The sequence below is a fragment of the Sus scrofa genome, chromosome 17, assembly GCF_054392235.1.
Source record: "Sus scrofa isolate SSC_HxYL_T2T_F1_AM1 chromosome 17, Sscrofa_HxYL_maternal_Yorkshire_Landrace_v2.0, whole genome shotgun sequence".
Classification (NCBI taxonomy): domain Eukaryota; kingdom Metazoa; phylum Chordata; class Mammalia; order Artiodactyla; family Suidae; genus Sus; species Sus scrofa.
Window position 1 is genome coordinate 19,566,330 of NC_139399.1, and position 16,363 is coordinate 19,582,692.

Below are 16,363 nucleotides of genomic sequence, written 5' to 3' on the forward strand. Positions count from 1 at the left end.
ATGATGCGGTTGTGGGTTCGATCCCTGGCCTCACTTATTGGGTTAAGGAACCAGTGAGCTGTGGTGTAGGTAGCAGACACAGCTCGGATCCCGAGTTGCTGCGGCTTTGGCATAGGCCAGCGGCTACAGCTCCGATTAGACCCCTAGCCCGGGAACCTCCATATGCCACGGGTGTGGCCCTAGAAAAGACCAAAAAAAAAAAAAAAAAAGGAAAAAAAAAAAAAGAAATACACCCCCAGCACAAATTTCCTGAAAAGCATGTACTTGCAAGCAGAAGAAACCAACTGTGATAACCTAAACTTCCTTCCTATCGCTTCCACCATTCAATTTCCTATTTTTTTAGGGCCGCACTCATAGCATATGGAAGTTCCCAGGCTAAGTGCTGAATCAGAGCTGCAGCTGCTGGCCTACACCACAGCCACAGCAACAAGGGATCCAAGCTGTGACCTACACCACAGCTCATGGCAACACCAGATCCTGAACCCACTGAGCAAGGCCAGGGATTGAACCCACATCCTCATGGGTACTAGCTGGGTTCGTTTCTGCTGATTCACAACCAGAAGTCCCCCTCCTCTTCCTTTCTGCACTAAGCTCCTTTACTTGATTCCTTCTGTCCCACACTTTGAAGAGGCTTAGTTCTGCTAAAAGGCTGTCTCGGAAATAGAAAGGAAAGAAGAGAGTTTGAAGACTGATAAGAGAAAGATACAGGCAGCAGCAGGGTTTTGAAATAAATTTAGTAGCAGAACTTAAGTTCTGGGATGTCAGTCATTTTTCCACTACAAAAAGTAACACTTCAGGTGTTTCTGTTGTGGCTCAGTGGGTTAAGAACCTGACTAGTGTCCATGAGGATGCAGGTTCCATCCCTGGCCTCACTCTGTGGGTTAAGAATCTGGCGTTGCCACAAGCTGCAGTGAAGATCACAGATACAGCTCGGATCCCATGTTGCCATGGCTGTGGTGTAGGCTGGCAGCTCAGCTCTGATTCAACCCCTGGCATGGGAACTTCCATATGTGGGGGTTCGGTCCTAAAAGAGGAAAAAAAAACAACAAAAAAGCATCACTGCAGTGTAATAAAAGTATTTTTCAAATCCCAGGTCCACTAATTCTGGGCAGAATTCAATGTAAAAATGAATCCGGATGAGCTACTAGAATATCTGTTCAAGGAAATTACATAGGCCTTGTATGTTTCTTATGGTTACATGCCACCGAGTTACATGGGACGTCATGTCAGGTGTACAGGTCATGTATACACACGTTCAGATGTACACAGCATTTGGGAGCACAGAGCCTGTAATGCTTGACTTTTCAGGGGAGCAGACACTGCACACACATGAGGCTGCATGTTAAGTTCTCACACTATCTTTCAGATTAGGGTCTTTGCTTCGGGAAATCTTTGGAGATCAAGCACAAACTCCCAGGACAGCCCATGGCCGTCTGTCCCTGGGCTGGCTCCTTGCTGACCTTGGCTGTCCGTCCCTGTTTGAAGCCCCAGCCCTGAAAGCAGCCGGTCTGGCCACCTCACAAAAACACTTCATGAGAGTGTTTTAAGTTGGAAAAAATGAGCTAACCCAGCTTCAAACAAGAGTCACTCTCATTAAAGGCCACCTTCGCTGCTGTCAGTCACACAGGCCGTGCTCTAAAAATACTGTGAGCGCAGGCATGTTCTAAGTGGTCATATTCCTGCCCCTGGCGGAGCCTGGAGGGGCCACGCAGCCCGAGGGGACCCATGTCCAGACACAGTGACGGGTCAGGCGCGTGGGAGGGGGTCCGTGGAGGCGCTCCCGCTCTGTGGCCCGGTCACAGCCCGGTGGGGCCTTTCCTCTTTTGTTGTCCTTAAGGAAAAAAATCATCCCCCAAACGGCCACTCTTTAGAACGTGGTCATTTAGTGCCGGTCCCCAAGTCCCCAGATGGAACCTTTCAGATGAGTTAAGTGGAAATAATCACAGCAGAGGAAAGGGCCCACCCCCGCCTTCCTCTGAGGTCACAATCACTGTTAGGAAAACACTCTGAAGATAATAACTACTGACCCCAGCAAAGGGAGATCTTTGCTTTTGTTTTTCCATACTCTGAACAGAGAAAGATTTTTAGGTTTTATTTCAGAAGACAAGGCTTTAGGGGAGTTCCTGTTGTGACTCAGCAGTAACAAACCCGACTGGTATCCATGAGGATGCAGGTTCGATCTCTGCCCTTGCTTGGTGGATTAAGGATCCAGTGTTGCAGTGAGCTGTGGTGTAGGTCACAGACACAGCTTGGATCCCGAGTTGCTATGGCTGTGGTGTAGGCCAGTAGCTACAGCTCCGATTCAATCCCTAGCCTAGGAACTTCCATATGCCTCAGGTGCTGCCCTAAAAAGACAAAAAAAAAAAAAAAAAAAAAAAAAAAAAAGACAACGATTTAGACAGTTGTGTTTCATTGAATCAATATTTGATTTCTCCTGGTAATTTTATTTTTACTGTATTTTATTTTACTTTTTAGGGCCACACCCGTGGCACATGGAGGTTCCCAGGCTAGGGGTCTAATCGGAGCTACAGCTGCTGGCCTACACCACAGCCACAGCAATGCCAGATCCGAGCTGCATCTGCGACCTACACCACAGCTCATGGCAACACCAGATCCTGAACCCACTGAGCGAGGCCAGGGATCGAACCCACAACCTCATGGTTCCTAGTTGGATTCGTTTCCACTGCACCATGAAGGGAACTCCTCTCCTGGTTATTTTAAATATCATCTTTCTGTATACCAGAATATGAAAAAAAATCACATAATATCAAGGAGAAAATCATAATCAGTCAGCATAGGGCTGGGGCTTTGTGCTGTGATATCACTGTGTATTTCCTCAGGGATTTTCCAAAACCAATTGTTCTGACTGATTCCCACACGGCCTAGGAGGCAAAAGTACCGTCATCACCAAATGACACGTTGATTCAAAACAAGAACATTTCCAAGAAAGAAAATTATTATCACAAAAAATAAGACATAAAAAAATAAATAAAAAGTTAATTGGCTGGAGTTCCCATCATGGCTCAGTGATAACGAACCCGACTGGTATCCATGAGGACACAGGTTCGATCCCTGGCCTCACTGAGTGGGTTAAGGATCTGGCGTTGTCGTGAGCTGTGGTGTAGGTCACAGACACCGCTCAGATCTGGTGTTGCTGTGGTTGTCGTGCAGGCTGGTAGCTGTAGCTCTGATTCTACCCCTCGTCTGGAAATCTGGAAACTTTCATATGCTGCAGATGAGACCTTAAAAAAAGAAAAAAAAAAAAGTTAATTTTGAAAAGCCAGGAAAAGGAAAAAAAAGGGAAGAATACTTCTAAATTCTCAACCCATGAGCTTGGCTCTGTAGCCCAGAATGAGAATTACCATCAAAGCTTTAATCCTGAGCCATGGAAAGGTAGTTCTGCTGATGACATGACAGCCAGCAAGCCCTGGGTCCTCCTGTCACGACTCCCTCCCATTGCTGGCTGCCACCCTCTGGGGTTGGGCCAAGCTGGAGGCAAGGAATTCATTGACCTCACTGGGCATCTTCAGAAAGTTATTGTCTATGTGAAGGGCAGTGACAGTGGGGTGTTGTACAGACGAAAAGGGATGAAGGCCTGACCAGGTGCCTCCGTGGTGGGGCTTGTTTGAATGGCACCAGCAGACAGCTGGTCCTCACTCCCCATGCAGCCACTTCACTGCTGATGCTGAAAGCCACCTGCCCAAGTGGCTCCTTACCTGAGGGGTCTGTGGGGTTGTCCGGTTGGGCTCAGGAACTGAGGCTTGGGTGGAAGCGGGGGCCTCCTGGGTTTCTGGGGGCCTCCTGGGGGGCTCTGCGGCCCCTCGCTGCCTCTCCCTCTTTGGGACAGCCTCTTGTAGTCTTCCCTCGCCTGTTTGGCCAGGGAGCGCCTCCTCTCATCAGCTGCTTTGGATTTTCGCACTAGGAAAACAGCGAAAGGTTTGAGAAAAGCCCTCCTCAGCCCACAGAGGTGTCTGGAGGAATCAGCACCGCAGACGCTGGCTCTGGGCTCACTGACTCCTCTGGTGACAACCAACAAGCACTGTTGATGTCTGTCACTCTGCGGGGGTGTGGGGTCCAGGGCAGATTCCTCTCTTTCTATGGGAGCTTGTGGCCTTCTGAGAGGAAGAGAAAGAGGAGGAGGAAGGGACGCAAGAGGACAGGAGAACCACGTGCTCGAGAATTCCCTGCAGTGGCCAAGACTGTGGATGAGACCCAGCCTGTGTGAGCGTCCAGCCAGGGGCTCTTGGAATAATAAGCAGTAATGCTACATCCCCACACTCGTGCCCCGGGTCACTAGCAGAGACTGGGAACCCCTCAGTGGCTCATGGCTGTGGAGATGCTGGAAGGGCGGTGAGGCCACGCTCAGAGCCCACTGGTTGAGGCTCCGAGCCTCCCAGACCAAACATAACAATTCTCAGAGTTCCTTTGTGGCTCAGCGGGTTAAGAACTCAGTGCTGTCACTGCAGAAGCTCGGACTGCTCTTATGGCGCAGGTTTGATCCCTGGTCTGTGGAACTTCCACTTGCCTCAGACACAGCCAAAAAAAAAAAAAAAAAAGATTCTTAGGCAGACCCAGCCTCTGCAGGTACATAAACATGTCCCACGTCTGCCTTTTATGGTTACTTTGTAAAATAGAGGGCTGTTTGTTTTGCTGGTTTTGTTTCAGCAGCCAAACAAAGAAGGACATTAATGTGGGGATTTAAGAATATTTTTCTTTGTCTTTTTAGGGCCACACCTGCAGCATATGGAGGTTCCCAGGCCAGCGGCCGAATCAGAGCCACAGCTGCCGGCCAGTGCCACAGCCACAGCAATGCCAGATCTGAATCATGTCTGTGACCAAAACTGAAGTTTATGGCAATGCCAGATCCTTAACCACTGAGCAAGGCCAGGGATCAAACCCAGATCCTCATGGATACTAGTTGGGTTCATTACCACTGAGACACAACAGGAACTCCTAAAAATAAGTTTTACTGAGTGCATTTGCGCATCAGGCCAATTATTGGTCAGAACCTGTTATGTATGACTTCAAAGAAATGTCCCCCTATTGTTCTGTTACACTAGGATTTCATTGCACAGAAGTGATTGGATCTTGTCAACATTTTCATTTCACAAAAAGTGCCATTTTAATGGTTTTCAATGTAGTGGAATTCCCAGCAATCTGCGAACATGGCTGCCTGTTCTCCTCCTCTAGCTGCCTACAGGGATGGCTGGGCAGTTACGGCTCCCGTGTCCAAGTCGGATGGAAACCCTAATTCATCCTCCCAGCATCCTCACGCATACTCGGTTCTGCCTTCCTTTGCGCTGGCCTCTCCCCAGGGGGGCTATCTCTGGGCAGCACTAACTCAGGAGTCAGGGCTGGACCACAGACTTGGGAGGGATGCTGACACACCCAGCCTGTCATCCCTGTGTTTGGATTACAGAGTTAAGATGGGTTCACTGTTGAAAGTTGAGGAAAAGACAGAAAAACAACCTCGGATCCTGCCTCTCTAAGAAGGCAAATGTCAGCATGTTCACCTTCCACTTCTTTTCCTTCATATACTTGGACATTTTTAAGTGGGGACATTTTCATACTATTTTAAAATGATTTTTCTTCTCCAAGCTAAAAAAGATATAAACATGTCCTAAGGACATTAAACATTCTTCCAAAATGTTTCTTCATAGCTGAATATCATTCCATCACATAGATGAATTGTCATTTTGATGCTCCAAAGATGAATTGAGACCTTTCTGCAGTGGCTCATAGCCTATGAGTAATAATTTAGTGTTAAAACATCTCTCAACAACCACTTGAAGTGCTTCTTAGATTGCTCATCTTATTAAGTGCACAGACAGGCTTAGCATGTGATGTCATGGAGGCTTCTGGATACTTACAAGAGGCCTGCCACTCCGAATCTTCCTTCCAGTTCTTGTAAATCTGCTTAGTTCTCTCTTCATCTATTTGTTTTATTTCTTCATCTTGTGTTTTCTTCACGGACTCTTTCTTCTGTTTAAAAAAACAAAAGGAAGCACTGGTGAAGGACTCCAATAGTTTCCTCCCAGGAGACAGGCACTAGGCATGATATTGGCACAAGAACAGGCATACAGTCAATAGAACAGAACAGAGAGCCCAAAAATGAAAACACAACCTTACAAAATCTATGGGATACAGCAAAAGGAGTCCTAGGAGGGAAGTTCATAGTGATACAGGCCTTCCTCAAGAAACAAGAAAAATCTCAAATGAACAACCCAACCTACTACCTAAAAGAATGTGAAAAAGAAGACCAACAACCAAAGCCCAGTTAACAGAAGGAAGGAAATAACAAAGATCAGAAAGAAAATAAATAAAATAGAGATCCAAAAAATTAGAAATAATCAGTAACATCAAGAGCTGGTTTTTTGAAAAGATAAACAAAACTGACAAACCTCTAGCCAGGCTCACAAAGAAGAAAAGATAGGGGACCCAGATAAATGAAATAGGAAATTAAAGAGGAGAAATCACAACTAATATAAACACAAAAAATATTAAGGGAATACCACAAACAGTTATATGCCAACAAATTGGACAATCTAGAAGAAATGGACAAGTTTCTAGAAACACACAGCCCACCAAAACTGAGTCAAGAATAAATAGATAATTTGAACACACTGATCACTAGAAGCAAAATAGTATCTATAATTTAAAAAAAAAAACCAACTCACTACAAACAAAAGTCCAAGACCAAATGGCTTCACTGGGGGATTCTACCAAACATACAAAGGAGAACTTATACCTATACTTCTCAAATTATTTCAAAAAGCCAAAAGAGGGGGGAATACTCCCAAATTCATTCTATGAAGCCACCATTATCTTGATATCAAAACCAGACAAAGACACTACAAAAAAAATTACAGGCCAGTATCTTTGATGACTATGGGTGCAAAAATCCTTAATGAAATATTAGCTAACTGAATCTAACAACACATAAAAAAGATTATATACCACGACCAAGTGGGATTCATCCCAAGTTCACAAGGATGGTTCAACATATGCAAATCAATCAATGCAATACACCATATTAACAAAAGTCAAAAACCACATGATTATCTCAATAGACACAGAAAAAGCACTTGACAAAATTCAACATCCATTCACAATAGAAACTTTCATCAGTATGGGTATAGAGGGAACATATCTCAGCATAATGAAGGCCATTTACAACCAACCCACAGTCAACATCATAGTCAATGGTGAAAAGCTAAAAGCCTTCCAACTAAATAAGAAACAAGACAAGGATGCCCACCCTCACCACTTCTACTTAACATGGCATTGGAAGTCCTAGCCACAGCAATCAGAAAAGAAAAAGAAATAAAAGGAATTCAAATTGGAAAGGAAGAGGTAAAACTGTCACTATTTGGAGATGACATGATACTCTATATAAAGAGCCTTAAAGACTCTACATAAAAACTACTAGAACTAATACATGAATTCAGCAAGGTAGCAGGACACAAGATTAATGTACATAATCATGTTGCATTTCTTTAAACTAATAACCAAATACTAGAAAGAGAAAGTTAAAAAAAAATCCCATTTAAAATTACATCCAAAAAAATTAGCTAGGAACAAACTTAACCAAGGAGATGAAAGACCTATATGTTGAAAACTATAAAACGCTAATAAAGGAAACTGAAAATGATTCAAAGAAATAGTAAGATATCCCATGGTCTTGAAATGGAAGAATTAAGATTGTTAAAGTGGCCCTACTACCCAGAGCAATCTACAGATTTAATGCAATTCCTATCAAAATACCCATGACATTTTTTCACAGAGCTAGAACAAATAATCCTAAAATTTATATGGAACAGCAAAAGACCTAGAATAGCCAAAGCAATACTGAAGAAAAAGAACATAGCTGGAGGCATAATCTCCCAGGCTTCAGACTGTACTACAAAGCTACAGTACCGGAAACAGCATGGTACTGGCACCAAAACAGACCTATATATCAATAGAACAGAATAGAGAATGCAAAAATAAATTAATGCACTTATGGTTAATTAATCTACAAAAAAGGAGGAAAGAATATACAATGGAGAAAAGAAAATCTCTTCAACAAGTCATGTTGGACAGCTGCGTGTAAATCAATGATATTAGAACACTCCCTTATACTATATACAAAAATAAACTCAAAATGACTTGATGACCTAAATATAAGGCATGACACCATAAAACTCCTAGAAGAGAACTCAGGCAAAACATTCTCTGGCATAAATTTTGACAATATTTTCTTAGATCAGTCTCCCAAGGCAAAAGAAATAAAAGCAAAAAAAAAGTGTGACCTAATCACACTTACACATTTTTGCACAGCAAAGGGAGCCATCAACAAAATGAAAAGACAGCCTATGGAATAGGAGGAAATATTTGCAAATGATGTGACCAACAAGAGGTTAATAGACAAAATATACAAATGGCTCATATAGCTCAATTAAAAAAAAAAAAAAACCCAAGGCAGAAAACCTCAATAGGCATTTTTTCCAAAGACATATAGATGGCCAACAGGCACATGAAATGATGCTCAAGGAGTTCCCGTCGTGGCTCAGCGGAAATGAATCCGACTAGGAACCATGAGGTTGCAGGTTCTATCTCTGGCCTCGCTCAGTGGGTTCAGGATCCGGCGTTGCCGTGAGCTGTGGTGTAGGTCGCAGATGTGGCTTGGATCTGGCGTTGCTGTGGCTCTGGCGTAAGCCAGTGGCTACAGCTCCGATTAGACCCCTAGCCTGGGAACCTCCATATGCCGCTGGTGCAGCCCTCAAAATACAAAAAGACAAAAAAAAAAAAAAAAAAAAAGAAAGAACAAAGAAAAGATGCTCAACATCACTAATTACTAGATAAATGGAAACCAAAAAAACAATGAGGTACCATCTCACACCAGTCGAAATGGTCATCATGGAAAAGTCAACAAATAACAAATGCTGGAGAGGGTATGGAAAAAAGGGAACCCTCTTACACTGTTGGTGAATGTAAATTGGTGCAGCCACTGTGGAGAACAGGATGGAGGTTCTTTAAAAAAACTAAAAATAGAGCTCCCATGTGACCTAGCAATCCCACTCTGAGCATATATATATATGGAGAAAACTGTAATTCAAAAAGATACACGCACCACTACGTTCATAGCAGCACTATTTACGACAGCCAAGACATGAAAACAGTCTAAGTGCCCATAACAGACAACTGGCTTAAGAAGATGAGGTGTGTGTATATACGTGTGTGTGTGTGTGTGTGTGTGTGTGTATAAAATGGACTCTTACTCAGCTATAAAAAAAGTGATGAAATAATGCCATTTTCAGCAACAAGGATGGACCTAGAGATGATCATACTAAGTGAACAAATACCATATGATATCATATTATATGTGGAATCTAAAAATAATACAAATGCATATAAAAACAAATAGAATCACAGATGTAGAAAACAAAATCATGGTTACCAAAGAGGAGAGGGTGGCAGGGAGCGATAAATTTGGAGTATAGGGTTAACAGATGTGTACTACTGTAGATAAAATAGATATAAAACAAGGATTTACTATATAGTACAGGAATTATATTTGATATCTTGTAATAACCTGTAATGGAAAACATAATCTAAAAAAAAAAAATAACTGAATGACTTTGCTGCACACCTGAAACTAACACAACATTGTAAATCAACTATACTTCAATTTAAAAAAAAAAACAGGAAAACCCCCCAAATATCCTTTAAAAACATTCTTTTTGAGAAGGGAAAATACAGAATAAGAAACCTGAGTCTTTCTTAAAAGGGGATTTATTTATTTATTTATTTTGGTCTTTTTTGCCTTTTCTGGGGCCATTCCTGTGGCATATGGAGGTTCCTAGAACAGGGGTCTAATAGGAGCTGTAGCCACTGGCCTACGCCAGAGCCACAGCAACGTGGGATCCGAGCAGCATCTGCAACCTACACCACAGCTCATGGCAATGCCAGATCCTGAACCCACTGAGCAAGGCCAGGGATTGAACCCACAACCTCATGGTTGCTAGTCAGATTCGTTAACCACTGAGCCACGACGGGGACTCCAAAAGGGGAATTTTTTAATTGAAGTATAGTGGACTTACATTATTTATGGTAAATATATATATATATCTAAAATGTAAAAATTAACATTTTTAACATTTTTTAAAACTGGTAAAATATTCATAACACTAAGTTTACCATCTTAGCCATCTTGACACATACAGTTCTGTAGCATTAAGTACATTCAAGGGAATTTGATTTTAAGCAGAGAGAAAACCAACACATCAAATCACTTAAAAAGTCATTTGTTGGAGCTCCCACCATGGCACAACGGGATTGGCGGTGTTTCAGGAACACTGGGATGTGGGTTCGATCCCCTGCCTGGTACAATGGGTAGAGGATTGGCATTGCCGCAGCTTCAGCTTAGGTGGAGACTGAGGCTCGGATCTGACCCCTGGCCTGAGAGCTCCATATGCCACAGGGCAGCCAAAAAAGAAGAAAAAAGCCCTTTGTTTATTTGAGGATAGCCTTGTGAGTGCTCATGAGAAAAGTGAATTTACAACTTGGTGCACAAGTAAAAGTCTGGTCAACTGGCTGAGGGTCAGGGAAAGACTGGCCTTGCGTCACTCAGCTCCAGAAAAATGATGCTTTTGTTCTTTTGTGTTTTCCTATGGAAAGATAAAGACTTTCTTAGGGTTTAATTATTTCAGTGCAACTAAAATATAAACCTCGATGCTGTGGATTTGGTTTCAATCGCTGCGGCAAGTCATCAATCACGGTTAAGACAGAAGATAGAGATAATTTATAAAATGCACTTCACCTCAGATATAGCGAAACCCCTGCGGTTTGTTTTCACTTTTTTTTTTTTCTTATATTCTTTTCCTGCCTAGAGCTAAGCCCCTCTCTTTTCTCAATATTATAAAAAAACCAAAGAACAACTTTTCGTATTTGAAATAACTGTTAAGATTTGCTATTGCTGGGGTTCCCTGATGGCCTAGCATTTAGAGATCTGTTGTTGTCAGTGCTGTGACTTGGGTTCAATCCCCAGCCTGGGAATTTCTGCATGCCTTGTGCATAGCCAAAAAAAAAAAAAAAAAATCTGCCATACCCATAGCCTCACTGAAGCTGTTTTTAAGCCTGAAACATATCTAAAGTACTGGTAGAAATTTCTGTGCTTTAACAGAAAAAACTTCAAAGTGGAGATCTGTTTTTCTTTCACATGCATATATATATATATATATATTTTTTTTTTTTTTTAAATGTTTCTTTTTACAGCTGCACCTTAAGCATATGGAAGTTCCTGGGCTGAGGTCTAATCAGAGCTACAGCCGAGGTTTATGCCACATCTACAGCAACACCAGATCTGAGCCACAACTGTGACCTAAAGCACAGCTTACAGCAATGCTGGATCCTTAGTCCACTGATAGAGGCCAGGGACGGAACCTGCATCCTCACACTACGTCAGGTTCTTAACCTGCTGAGCCACAACAGGAACTCCCACATGCATATTTTTAAATGATTTTAAATGATTAGAAGAAATATGGTTATCAAGTTCAACAATGCTATTGTGGATACTGTTGCTTAGGAAAAGCAAGGAGTTTACAAAGTGAGTCTCCTTAAGGAACCACATGACGTAAATAACCATTCAGGCGGGTACTGGTTGCTGAGACGATGCCCCACTGTCTGAGAGCGCTGTGTTTGGTAAGTTCCATGACTTGTTCATCTGCCCTGTGGGCATAGTGAGAAAAGGCGACAAAATTACTGAGTTTCACAGAGTAATAGCAGATGAGATCTGGCCCTGGCTGCCATTCTTATTCAAAGTGGCTGAAACGCGCCAGGATTTGTCCCATTTCGCTAAGGATTCCTCCACAAAATTTACTTTTAGAAAAATCTTTACTAGTTGCTCTTTGCTTTCTCTACATAGAAAACCATCATTTCCTCTTTAGAAGTGTTCTGCTATTCAGGGTGGGAAAATTCTGGTGAAGGCCGGGGAGCAGAGGGTCAGTGGGGCCAAGCTGGACACTGGTCCAGATGCCCAGGGCCAGGGTGGCTCAGCCTTTTTTTTTCTTACATTCTTTCCCTACCTAGAGCTAAGCCCCTCCCTTTTCTCAATATTATAAAAAACCAAACGCTCCCCTCCACTTCCCTCCTCAGCCCCTCACCACATTTACTGACTTCTGTGCCTCCTCCACCAGGTCCAAGAGCTCCTGCCTCTGTGCCCTCATATGTGCTGTTCCCTCTGCCTGGAACATACTTTCCCCCGTCACCTCTCCCTGATTCTTCAGATCTCTGCTCCAATACTGCCTTCTCCCCCCGCCCCAATATCGCCTTCTCATAGCACCCCTCTCTGGCCACCGCTATAAAAACCAACTCTCCAGAGAAGACAGGTGGTGGGGGGTGGGAGGGATGGACTGGGGGTTTGGGACTGGCATATGCACACTGAGGTATACAGAATGCTTGGCCAACAGGGATCTGCTCTAGAGCACAGGGAACTCTACCCAATATTCTGTGATAATCTATATGGGAAAAGAATCTGGAAAAGAGTGGATGTGTGTACATGTATCACTGAATCACTTTGTTGTGCAGCAGAAATTATCATAACATTTCTGTAAAATCAACTATACTTCAAAAAAACTTTAAAAATGAAAAAAATAAAACCAACCCAGCTCCCACTCTCTGCACATTCTCAGTTCCTCAATCCTGCACCTTTTTCCTCCAGGGCTCTTAGGACTGCCTGACGTCACACAGACTGATCATCTGTTTCCCCATTATACGGCGCCCAAAGACTTTGCTTTGTTACTGTGTCGCCAGCACCCACAGCAGAGCCTGGCACACAGGAGGGACCCAACACAAGCTGTCTGGAGGAACAACCAGATCTTCTGTCCTCACCTGTCCTCACTTACAACAACGTAATGCCAGGGAGTTCCTGCTGTGCCTCAGTGGGTTATGAACCCAACTAGCATCCATGAGGATGCAGGCTCGATCCCTGGCCTCACTCAGTGGGTTAAGGATCCATCTGATGTTGCCATGAGCTGTGGTGTAGGTCACAGACGCAGCTTGGATCTGGTGTTGCTGTGGCTGTGGTGTAGGCTGGCAGCTGCAACTCTGATTAGACCCCTAGCCTGGGAACTTCCACACAGGTATGGACCTAAAAAAACAAACAAACTAAAAAATGACATAATGGCATCAGGGTAGTGTTACTGGAAAGTTCCTTTAGAGACTCTATTGCTGATATTTTAGAAAGAGGCACATATTCCATCAGCAGGAGGACACCAGGCCCATACCACCAAACTTCCCCCAATTTAAGTCTCAGACCTGCTAGCTCTCCAGCTCAGGTCAGCCCTACAGAGGAGTCAAGGAGTCGGTCACACCGTCCACAGGAACCCGGGCTGCGTCCAGCATAGCCTCCATCCCAGCCTGCGGCCACCAGAACCTTCTTTTTACAGCTTCATCTCTTACTCCACTTTTTCAGACCTTCTGTTGCTCAAACCCTAAGCGGTCTCCAGTCTCTGCCACAGTTACTGTGAGCAGTGGATAGAGAAATGCAGCAGGATGAGGGAGTGAGAGGCTCTATCTGGATAGACCAGGAGATTCCAGGCTTGGGAGGCCCTGGAATCCCTTTGTGATGTGTAGGCCCTGTGGGAGGCCCCACGCATCACAAAGGGACAGGCCCAGAAAACAGTGGGCACCCAGGCACTTAATCTGAATTCACTATTTCTGCCAAGTTTCTTCTTTCTTTCTCTCTTTCTTTCTTTCTTCCTTTTTTTTTTTTTTTCTATGGCCACAACTGCAGCATTTAGAAATTCGCAGGCTAGGTACTGAATTGGAGCTGCAGCTGCCGGCTTATGCCACAGCCATGCCAGATCTGAGCCACATCTGCAACCCACACTGCAGCTCTTGGCAATGCCGGGTCCTTAACCCATGGAACGAGGCCAGGGATCAAACCCACATCCTCATGGACACTATGTTGGGTTCCTAACCCACTAAGCCACAATGGGAACTCCAATTTTTGCCAAGTTTCATGCTTCATCTATCTCTCTCTGGAATCGGGCTCCCTCAGCATGCGCAGCAGCCCAGGCACTGTCTCTGCTTCAGATCTTCAGGGAGGAGCTGAGCAGATAGGCCTTGGCATCTGTCCTTTCCATGATACTCGAGACCCTTCCAGCTCTAGATAAACAGGTAAAGATGAACAGCCACGTTCACAAGCCTTTCGAAGACAGAGCTCACATTCCACCGCTGGGTTTCACTTGTGAGACTAATAAACCAATCTCTGAAACATTACTGGAAACGGCCATGCATTTAGCCCCCGGAGATGGATTGTGGGCTTTTACCTGGAGAAATCCATATTCCTTCATCCGACTGATGGAATCTGCCAACATTTGTTGAATATTTCTTGAGGAACTGGAGGGTGACTAGAAATGAAACACATTTTATGCCATTTAGAGCTGCAATGTGATTTCAGATGTTGGTGCTTACTTTGTGTTAACGTTCCCTTTAAGCTGTCCCCATCCCCACACCTGGATCCAGCCAAGCTTCCCACCAGCATGTGGGGTCCCTGAGCCAATCCTGAGGACACGGCAAACGCGTGAATTCCTGCCCAGGAGCTGGGAGCTGGGGGTCTGCACGTGTCCTGTTCCCAGGACCCCTGGGATGACCTTAAGCATCGACATCACTCTTTAATTTCAATTCTCTTCTTCCTCTTTCTCTTTTTCTTCTTTTTGGGGGCCACACCTGTTGCACATGGAAGTTTCCAGACTAGGGGTCAAATCAGAGCTGTGGCTGCCAGCCTACACCACAGCCACAGCAATGCAGGATCGAAGCCGAGTCTGTGACCTACACAACAGCTCACGGCAACGCTGGACCCTCAACCCACTGAGTAAGGCCAGTGATCGAACCTGTGCTCCCATGGATCCTAGTCGGGTTTGAGTTCATTAACTGCTGAGCCACAAGGGGAACTCCTGAGGTCTTTTTTTGATTATGGGAGTCCGGTTAGTGCTGATTCCACTGATGGCTGCTGGTCCAAGGAGCCTGTTAGGAACAGGCTCTATGTCTGGGCCTTAGTGAGTATTACCTGCATTCTCCACAAGCTCACTGATGGACAGGCAACACGCCTATTTCCAGAAGACACTGATTCTCAGAATTTCCACTGCAGCTCAGTGGGTTAAGAACCCGATATAGTCCCTGTGAGGATGCAGGTTTGATCCCTGGCCTCGCTCAGCGGGTTAAAGGATCCAGTGTTGCCGTGAGCTGCAGTATAGGTCACAAATGTGGCTCAGATCCTGCGTTGCTGTGGCTGTTGCACAGGCGGCATTTGCAACTCTGATTGGACCCCTAGCCTGGGAACTTCCATATGCCGTGGGTGCAGCCCTAAAAAAAAAAAAGAAAAGAAAACAGCAGTAGGGGAGTATCCAAATTAAATGATAGTTTTAGACCACAAAGAAACATTTAAAAGCTCACAAGAGAGGCTCGTATTAAGCATAAAATGACCACCTTTCGTCCTGTCCACATAAATTTTAAGAAAAAGAGAAAGTGACTTGCTTACAGGTCCATCAGAGCCATAAAAAGAAAAAGAAAAAAGAAACCAAACCTCAGAGGCTCGCTGACACCATGCAGCTGGCCCGTGCCAGAGTTTATGATTTTTGCATTTAAAAAAACCACACTATGCCAACAGTGTAAGGACAGGAAAATGAGGTCTAAGGATTTCTTTTTGTTGTTGTTGTTGTTGTTTTTGGAACCTCCAGGGCTGCACCTGCAGCATATGGAGGTTCCCAGGCTAGAGGTCAAATTGGAGCTGTAGCTGCCAGCCTACACCACAGCCACAACAATGGAGGATCTAAGCCTCATCTTCGACCTGCAGCACAGCTCAAGGCAATACTGGACCCTTAACCCACTGAGTGAGGCCAGGAATTGAACCCGCCCCGTGTCCTCATGGATACTAGTCGGGTTTGCTGACCACTGAGCCACGACAGGAACTCCAGGTGTAAGGATTCCTTATACCTGTTACTTGGCAAAGTCACGAATCTTATAGGTTTCACCACTGTTACCTGCCATATTCTGTCTCATTTTCCCCTTATTTTAATATTATAAAAGGATATGTAGCTGCTATGCATCTAAGACAAAACAATACAGTAACCAACTCCTCTGTTTGTGAGCAGAGTGGAGCTCTTCCTACAGGTTGTGCCAAGTCTGTTCAAAAGTCCAACATGGCTTTGAAGGGCTTCGGTGTGTGGCCTCCGAATACATTTCCACCAGAAGAAGTGTGAGCTTTAAAAACAGGCTCTCTCTCCCTTCCCTCAATGATGTCAGATCTGAGAGGCACCATTTTGCAAAAAGGATCAGTGTCATCTATGTTGACAAAGTGGCAGGTAACTGTGTTCTGCTG

The 16,363-nt window shown here is 44.3% G+C and overlaps 1 protein-coding gene across 13 annotated transcripts in view; it reads right to left on the reverse strand.

Moving 5' to 3' along the window:
- The window catches only part of SH2D4A (SH2 domain containing 4A), a 79,977-nt gene that overhangs the window by 26,472 nt on the left and 37,142 nt on the right, over window positions 1–16,363 (reverse strand). For 8 of the 13 annotated variants that reach the window (XM_085004371.1, XM_085004366.1, XM_021077600.2 and 5 more), the window contains 3 exons: window positions 14,313–14,393; window positions 5,871–5,982; window positions 3,717–3,918 (listed from right to left, as the gene is read on the reverse strand). In XM_085004371.1, coding sequence (XP_084860497.1) covers window positions 3,717–3,918; window positions 5,871–5,982; window positions 14,313–14,393 — 395 coding nt within the window. The remainder of the gene's footprint in view (window positions 1–3,716; window positions 3,919–5,870; window positions 5,983–14,312; window positions 14,394–16,363) is intronic. The other 5 variants (XM_085004376.1, XM_085004368.1, XM_085004367.1 and 2 more) reach the window with 1 other exon arrangement.